The sequence below is a fragment of the Dromiciops gliroides genome, chromosome 1 (assembly GCF_019393635.1).
Source record: "Dromiciops gliroides isolate mDroGli1 chromosome 1, mDroGli1.pri, whole genome shotgun sequence".
NCBI classification, from domain to species: Eukaryota; Metazoa; Chordata; class Mammalia; order Microbiotheria; family Microbiotheriidae; genus Dromiciops; species Dromiciops gliroides.
In genome coordinates this window covers 440,757,091-440,766,246 of record NC_057861.1, presented here as the reverse complement: position 1 = coordinate 440,766,246, position 9,156 = coordinate 440,757,091, and the positions used below count along the sequence as shown (strand labels likewise).

General features: G+C 41.9%; 1 protein-coding gene across 4 annotated transcripts in view; it reads left to right on the top strand.

The window, feature by feature from the left end:
- The first annotated feature begins 1,172 nt into the window (after positions 1-1,172).
- Positions 1,173-9,156, top strand: part of SSBP2 (single stranded DNA binding protein 2) — a 417,804-nt gene continuing 409,820 nt past the window's right edge. For all 4 annotated transcript variants that reach the window (XM_043988504.1, XM_043988494.1, XM_043988488.1 and 1 more), the window contains exon 1: positions 1,173-1,327. In XM_043988504.1, the coding sequence (XP_043844439.1) occupies positions 1,266-1,327 (62 nt within the window). In that variant the 5' untranslated portion in view covers positions 1,173-1,265. The remainder of the gene's footprint in view (positions 1,328-9,156) is intronic.

Below are 9,156 nucleotides of genomic sequence, written 5' to 3'. Positions count from 1 at the left end.
CTGCCGGTCACCCCCTCCCCCTCCCCACCCCTTCTTCCTCCAAGGAACAACAGGCTCTTCTCTCGGCTCCTTTTGCACGTTTGTACCCAACCTCATTTCCCGGCCAGGGATTTCAGCTGGGGAAGGAGAGCTCCGTGGGGAATCGGCTTGTTGTGTGTGTGTGTGTGTGTGTTTTAAACTTTTTCCACATATGTAGAAATAGGATGAGGAGGGTGGTTCCATAAAGGGCAATCAATCACCTCCTTATTATAGGGGAGGGCGGGCGTAGGGTCTTTTGGAGCCCAGCTTTCCACGCATCCATCCACGGGCCCGGCCTCCCCGGGCATCTCAGGGCCTCTGGCGGCCTCGCCCACGCCTGGGGCCCCAATTCACGCGTGCTTGTGAGCGTCTGGGGTGGAGGGGGTCATAGGGCCACCCTGCACTCAGCCCCCTCGTGTGGATGGAGGGGCCGGCCAGGGCCCCGGGGAGGCCTCCTCGGGCCTGGGACGAGGCTCAGGGCCGGGGTGGGCCAGGGGTCAGCGCCGAGGCTGGGAAGGGGCGCGGGCGAGAGCGAATCACGCCTCAGGGAAGACGAGGCCTCTGGGAGCTAGGCTGGGGGAGCCTGGGGTTGGGGGGGGTCGGCTCCCCAGAACGGGCGGCCTCATGGGATGTGTGGGAGAGACATTTATCCCCCGTTTCTGCGCTCCCCCTGCCTGTGTTCCTAGGGCGCAGCGGGGGGCCCCGGGGGTGGGCTGGGGCCGCGTGTCTGTCGGGCGCCCCCGAGTCTGGGGGCCGCGTCCGCTCCGGCTCCGCCGGCTCCTGCCTGTGAGACTCCAGGCCGCACTTTCCCCTCCTCCCGGCGCCTTCTCTCCAGTGAGGAGCCTCGCGCGGGCGGCGCGGGGGGAGGGGCGGCGGTGGAGGGAACAGCCAGTTGTTTAAAATCCTTCTAGAGCAGTTTCTAATTCCCCCCTTGCGCCGGGGTTCGGAGGGGGAGGGGGAAGGAGAGAGGGAGGAGGGAAGGAGGAGAAAGAGAAGGAGGGAGGGAAGGAGGGAGGAGACGGCGGCTTTGGCTGTGGCCGCCACCGCGCGCTACAGAACGTCGGGAGAGGTGGGGGGGTGGAAGCTGTCAGTCTCGCCCGTTGCCTAGGCGAAGGGGGCGGGGTCCAGGCCCGGGGCGTCCAATGGTGGGGGTGGCTGCGTGGGTCGCCATGGGGACGGGGCTGTTCCCGGGGAGGCTGTGATGGGTTGACAGGTGCGTGACAGTGGGAGCTGCTCTCGGCACAAGCATGTACGGCAAAGGCAAGAGTAACAGCAGCGCCGTCCCGTCCGACAGCCAGGCCCGGGAGAAGTAAGTGTCGTCTCTCCTCTTTACCACCACTCCCCACACCCTTCAGCTTGCACACCCTCACGCACCGCCTGGAGCAAGCTGGGGGTGGGATGGGAGGGGGAAGGGTACGAGGTTGGGGGGGGGGATGGGGGTAGTGGCTGCTTCGGAGGCACTCGGGCGAGTAGGGAGGCAATGGGGGGCTGTCGAAGGAAGCGACTGTGTGTGTCGCGGGGTGGTGGTGGGGATGGAAACTTGTTTGGATGATTGAGGGAAATCATCCGTTGGTTTATCTGCTCACAAAGTAACTTTGCAGTAGGGCTCCAGGGCTGCAGAGACTAAAAGAGCAGCCGTGGGTTGGGGGGAGTGGAGGGTGGAGGGCTCTGCACCTCAAATGGGAGTGAGGGTGCGGGTATGCGAGAGGGAGGTGGGGTATAGAGGTGAGGACCGGGTTGGGGGCAAGGAAGCTTGGGCGGGGAGTGGGAAGGTACAGGGAATGCAATAGTTCTGGGTGACGGGGTTCAGGAGGCTAGGGATGGGGGGGGGGGCGCATGCTTGGGCTGAGGGTCCTGGAGAAGCAGGGGTGGAGGGAGGAGGGCAGAGGGGTTGTCGCTGGTCCTCCGAGGCCGGGCAGGCTGCGATGGGAAGGCGTGCTTAGAAGCAGGGCTAAGGGGCAGGTAGAGCCTGCTGGCAGGGGTCACATCGTGGGAGGACTGGGCAGGAGATGAAGATGTTTGGGCAGGATATTGGGGGGAGGAGAAGGGGGGGAGGATCATGCTCTTTCTCTGCTGACGTCCTGGGGATGTTCTGTATTTTAAAAACAAAACAACAAAACATTATGAGGTGGGGTAGGGGAGAAGGAGAGAAGGTGGATTATAAGTTTCGTAGTGGGGTTTTTTTTGCTTTTTTTTTTTTTAAAGACTGAGTTAACTTGGGGAGGGGTCGGGCTTGGGGGGAAGCGTGCCTTGGGAAGGAGGAACCTCCTTGTGGAGGTTGTTAGTGTTTTTGCCCTCACGTAGCAAATCCAATTCTGCTGCCGGTAACCGAGAACTTTTTTATGGGGACTTTATGTCTCCCAAATGTCAAGGGAGCAGCGACAGCCCCGGGTGGGAGGGGGGTGCAGGGGGAAGGGGAGGCGGCGGCAGCAGCAGGGGGTGGCTGTTGGCGGAGAGGTTTGCAGGCTAGGGGAAGCTGTTGATGTGGAGTGGTGTTGGGGAAGGTGGGTGGATTTGGGGAGGTTGGCAAAGTGGGATTGTAGTGGTGACTGTGGTCGATACATTGTAAAGGGGAGCAGTTGCAGCAGTGGGGTGCAGGCACCCTAGGAGCGTGAAAGGCAAGTTATTGGAGTGGCGGATGCTTAAAGGAGAGTGCATGTGGTAGTGGAAAGAGAGCTAGCCGGGAAAAGAGGATTTTTGTTGTTGTTGTTGTTTTGTTTTGTTTTTGAGGGTAAAAGCACTCGCCACGGGGAAGAGCTGTTTGGTCAGGGTTGAGGGGGAGATACAGGTGTTTGCTCCAGTGGTGACTGAAGAGAAGTCGTGTATGAAAAGAGGGCCCCGTGACTCGTGGATGTCAGGCTCCATAAACTGCGGTGCAAGGTTGCTGCCCGCTATTCATATATACTTGTGAGGAGGATTGGAACGTTACTAAAATGAATAAAAGAATAGGTGGCTGTTGGTAAAGAGGAACAGACCCTTCTTTTCTCTTGGTTGAGTGGTGCAGAGAGAGAAAGGGAGATGCTCAGTAAGCGCCCCATAACCCTATGGGGGGGGGGCCGTTCTAGTGAATGCCACACTTGATAGGGATTCAGGCCCGAGGTGAAATAAATTTGGGAACAGCTAAGGAAATGTACTTTGGCTGTTGAGCCGAAGTTAGTGCATAATAGTCGTAGCTGTACAAATAAAGTGGAAAGCTCAGATGTGATGGAGCTTTCCTCCCTTGCGATGCCTTCTCCTGAAAGTTTCCTTTGCCACAAGGATAGGAAAACCTAATCCTCTTGTTGGCAGCAACACACACAATTTCTTATGGGAGTTCTTAGTAAAAGGCCTTACAAAAACATTGATACTGCATGCCTAAAGAGATGCTACAGTTTTCGACAGAGATATGTTTTGAGTAGTTGTATGTAGTCTCTTTGAGGTAGTAAGAAGCTCACAAAGGTGCAAGGGCATCATTAACAAACAGCAAGAAGTTCCTGAGATTGGAGTTTGAAACAACCTATGTTATGAGTTAATCAGTTGGTTTCAAAACATGATGAAAAAATACTTGTTTGGAAGTTCGTTTTTGTTCAATAAAATAAATTTGCCTCTGTGATGATGAATATAGTATCTATATTTTATGCCCACTTATTGGCGGTGAGGGACTTGATAATTTTTCTGGTATTATTTCATTTGTCTTGTGGAATATATGAACTAGAAAACAACTTGAATTATATTGCGTTATCATCTATGAGCTCCTGGAAAGGAATGCATTTTAGATGCATCTAATCTATACTCTGAAACATTCGTGATATTTTCCTTGTCTGGTTTTCCTTGTCCCCTTTTTGTTTTTCCCCTCTTTTAAGTTTTCTCATGTTATTCAATACAAATATGCATTTAGTAAACTTTTAATACATGAAAACAAACATTGATTCTAGTTAGTTTTGCTGTTGAAATTAGCTTAGTTCTGGAGTCCTAAGTAATAACTACCCTTGTAAGCAAAGTTATGGGGGGCCTGCTAGATGGTGCTATTTGATTTAAATACATTCCTTCTCTCATTCATTGCAATTGGCATCAGGAATTCTGGCCTTCATGAAGGAATTTGCTTTCTGTACTGAATTCAGGTGGGTGGGTCACTATTGACAGTGACTACTGCAGAATGTTAATTTTATTACATTAATTTTTAGGTGAACCTTGTTTGAAACTGGGGGAAAATAGATTACTGTGGCAATTTCTGTTTTATAGCATATACCTAGCTTTCTTTTTAGTGGATTTTTTCTTATTGATGAATTAAGCCTAAACATTGTTTTCCCATTCTGTATTTTGTGATTGTTTAATTTGGATTTTTTAAAATGGTATCAATTTACTAAGTATAACAACTTTCTTAGGTTGGGAACCTGAATTTCTGTTGGAGAGTAGAGATATTACCAGACTTCATAAAGGTTGCTTTAGCAAAGAAAACTTTCTTGTTTCAGTAGAGACAATATGTATTAGTTCTGATCCTAGATCCTAGATTTGGGTACTTCATACATAGTATGAACAGAAAATTTCTGAAAAATGAGTTGTTCTAAACATGAATATGAGATAAAAGAAATGTTTTATAATTTGCTGAGAAGCATATTTTCTAACTGGAGTTTGCAGCATTATGCTGATAGTGGATAACTGATAAATGCTTATGCATAGTTATATTTTCCATCAGGAAGTCCCTATCTGAAGTACAGTACTTAAAACAGATCTATAGGATTTAGGGTCAGAACTTCTTAAGTTTGTATATTTTAAATGTTAAACTGTAGTCATTCTTTTAAATGTAGTAAAGGGTAGAATTTAATTAATACGTGTGTTTTTTAATACAATAGATTGAATTTACAAAGAGTTTGAATTAGTCCTAATTATGTTTATGTGGTTAGAAATTCTCAGAGGGAAAAAGAAACAATATTTGTACCATAATCTTGATTCTGCATTAGGAATTCATTGAGGAGAAATATCAGAGGACGTGTGTGAGTGCAAAAAAACTGAGAAAAGTTGTTTTTTCTTAGTGACCACAAAATAGATATTTGGCTTTTTTAAAAACTATATTCCTTTAGAGATTGGGATTCTTTTTTTTTTAATTGGACCTGTGATTTGAACTGTATAGTTCAAACTCCTGCTGAGGAGTTTGCTCTACCAATACTGGTCATCAATTTCTTTGCAATTTAGAGTCTTTAGAATTAAGTTCTCTCACTCACTGAGAGATTCAGTGACTTGCCCAGGGTCTCTCCTCTGTATGTATCAGTAATGAGACAAACCTAGACCTCTTTGGCTCCAATGCTTTCTCTAGCCACTACAACACACTGCTTTATAAAGTACTTATTTATTTACTTTATAAACACTTGATAAACAGTATAATGTTACAGGATAAGAAGTTTCAGGCTTGTGGGGCAGCTAGGTGATGTGGTGGATAGAGCACCTGCCCTGGAGTCAGGAGGACCTGAGTTCAAATCCGGCCTCAGACACTTGACAGTAGCTGTGTGACCCTGGGCAAGTCACTTAATCCCAATTGCTTCACCAAAAAAACCAAAACAAAAAAAGAAGTTTCAGGCTTTACACAAATTCTAGTGATGAGGGTTGGTCTGATGTGACTGTACACATTGGTACTCTGTAACTCATAACATCTGATAAAGCTGTGGTGTGGTGGAACCCCTGCTCCCTCCCCCCCACTAAATTTGGAATCACAGGAACTGTTTTGAGCTAGTCACTTAACCTCTCTAGGACTCAGTTTCTCCATCTGTAAAATAAGAGTGGGACTAGATGACCTCAAAGATCTCTTTATGGTCTTAATGTTTATAGTGATGCTGGCCTGTTCTTGTGCTTGTGATGGGGAAAGTAAGAGAGAGAGAGAGAGAGAGAGAGAGAGAGAGAGAGAGAGAGTGTGTGTGTGTGTGTGTGTGTGTGTGTGTGTTCGCTTGCGCACGCGCGCGCTTGCACATGCAAGTGCTGCTTAAAAGAGTGACTTAGGAAATTTCAAAATGTTGGTGATAAAGATGGAAAACTAATGATGAGGAATCCCTATTTCTTTTTTAAAATGTTACGCTACTTTGTTATAGGATTCTGTTAGTAAGAAATGTGCTATTTTCTTTTTAATCTTAATACTAGATAGACTTGAACAGTATTTATGAAAGAATATGGTAATATTACAGGTTTTAACTTGCTTATATTAAGTCATACTAGAGCCTAAGACTGTATGGCAAATTTCAAATAGATGAGTAGAAATGCTCTTTTATTTAAACCCTTTAATGTGACTTTAATTTGGAAGTATAAAAGCATAGGTAAATGAATCCGATACAAAGAGAAACATAGAACCTTTCAGAGTAGTTTTCTCATATCTGAAATTGTAATAATAAAATGATACATTTAACTTGAGGGTTCTGAGAGGACAGTTTTGGGTAAATTTTCATTTTAAATTGTGGCTCTTTTAATTGAAGAATCCATGACCATATTCTGGTGTTTAAATGTTACTTCATTTAAAGCAAATACTGTAGCTTGTTAGATTCATTGAGTTTTTAAGCAGCAGTAGGGAGTCAACTTTGTAGCATTATAGTGTTGGTTTTCATTTAGTCTTATAGCAAAAAATAACTGAATAAAATGTTTTAGAAATATGCCAAATTACCCAGAAAATCTTTTATTTTCCCCACAAGAAAATATGTTTATGGTCAGTATGGCATAGGTTACTTCAGAGACATAACTGTTGAATTAATGGATGACAGGATTTTCAGGGCTTTGGAAATTTAGTTTGATAGAATGAACTTGTACATTTAAAAAAACCAGTAGTTTAAAATCTAGTAGAAACAAAATGTTATTACATGCGTGTGATTTCTTGAATTACTTTTTAACATGACCTTTTTTTTCATGTATTGCTCAGGTTTTATTATAAAAAACATCTTAAATATTTGAGAATCTTCTAATTTGTTGAATTTCATATCTTTCCTTGAAAAAGACCATTTTGAGGAATTTTTTTCATGTGTTTACCTAAAATTAAGTTCAGAAGTCTGATGTATAAATTATTAAAATGCTATAAAAAGATTATTTAGGGGGAGGTTTGTTGTGAATCCTTGGAAGATAGTAATATTGTCATGTGTTTTTGCAAAGCTATAAAGGAAAATATACCCTTATCCTTTCCTCCTTTCCATATTAAAGGTTTATTCCTCACTTTCAAAGCCAGTTTGCCCCATAAAACCAATTCAGCATGAAAAAAACACATTAAATTTTAGTTGCTGCGCAATAGTGGACCAAATGTGTCTTGCAGCTTCAACCATAGGCAGAAAATGGAATGAATTTCTCAAAAAATTAGAACATTGTTCTTGGGGTAGTGCTAGAATTACCCAGGATGTAGAATTTATTGCAACTTCATTTTAAAGGCCTAGATTCTGGTGCAAAATGGAAAAAAAAATCTTTATTATGTGAACTTTACCAATTTCTCCCTACCTTTCAAAAGAAACTAAAAAGGCACATTAGCCATTCAGCTTGTTATTAGCTGATAGGACTAGAATAGAAAAGAAATTAAACTTGGCATAAAAGAAATTATGCATATAAGAACACTGACTCAAAACACAAATTGAAGATATAATCCATAATAATAATATTATATATCATGCCCACCATTGTAAAGTACATATTTGCTTTGACATTGTCAGAAAAGGGCCTAATGAAATATTTGCAGACACTTAACATTTTTAAGCTAGGTTTTTTTTGTTGGTTTTTTTTTTTTGTGGGGTAGTAAAGTATATTTTGTTAATAATTTACGATTTTTTTCCTTCCCCCATTTCCTAAAAGAGGATTTGAAAAAATGGAGTTAATGGTGTAGAAATAAAATACACTTATGAACAACAGAACTCAGAACAAAAAGATTAATGTTATAGGGGTTTGTCTTTCTGTTTAATGTCTATATTGTGTTCATTTATTTGCCTCTATATGTGTTTAATGTTTTTCAAAGAATAGACATAGCATTGCATTGACACGCACAGTTTATGTAAACTGAACATCTCTGGGTTTGTCTGTATGTGTAACCAAATGACCTGGGGATATGATAAGTGGCTATATTCACAACTAATAAAGTAATAATTAAAAAACATTTATTTTTAAAGTGAATTTGATGTTCATGAAAAGGTAGAACAATATAGGGAATGACTGTGCAAAAGAAGTTTCAAGATTTGTACTTGTTTAGTTCTTAGTCTGTTTTTAAATTTTATATGGGTTTCAGTTAATATGCCACTTTCTTACTATGGTAAAGCCACTCACAGTTTACCCTCTTAAATAACTTAGTTTATCTATACAGGGTGTTTTCAGTTGGAATCTTAAACATTAGGACTGCTTAGATAACTTTTGTGGTAGAGTCTTATTTGAACTATTATCTCTATAATCTCTCACTTTTGAAATTTTATATTAGCTTTAATTTACGAAAATGTTATCAAACAAACGGAGCATTCTACATAAAGAAAACTGTGGAGAAAATATGACATTTTATTCTGTTTTATTTTATCCATTTATGTACCTACAAAAGTATAAGTTTAGTTTTTCATTACTAATAAAATCTTTAATTATTTTACTATTCTAAGTCAAATATTAACAGTCCATATATTTTTACAATGATTCATTTTAGAAGATATTTGTGAAAATAGAGAATTTGAAAAATGTCTTTTCATTTTTGGTTTTTGATACAAAACGTACAATTGCATTTGTATTCACAATAAGCAAAGGAAGACAAGGACTGAGACCAAAATTGTACTTTCATCTGAAGGTAAAGCTATTTTAAACAAAGATTCACATCCCCAATTTTGGGTAACAGGGAGATTCTCCTCAATTAATTGTAGGTAACATTTACATAGCACTTTAACGTTTGCAAAGTGCTTTACATATATTATCTCATTTGAGTCTCACAACAACCCTGTGAGGTAGGTGTTTTATTTAGTGCATAAGATTACCTATACTGATGCAAGGAGAATACATAAGAAGTAAGTGGTTTTGCTTTTTAAGGTTTAATGACTTTTAATTTTAAAATGATTTAAAGAATTTGTTCATGCTTTTTGGTAAACAATGTTATTTAGATAGTTGTAATTTATGGTGTGTTAGAAGTTTGAAGATATGACCTAGGAATAGGGGTTATCTCTTCTAATTACATGTTCTCTG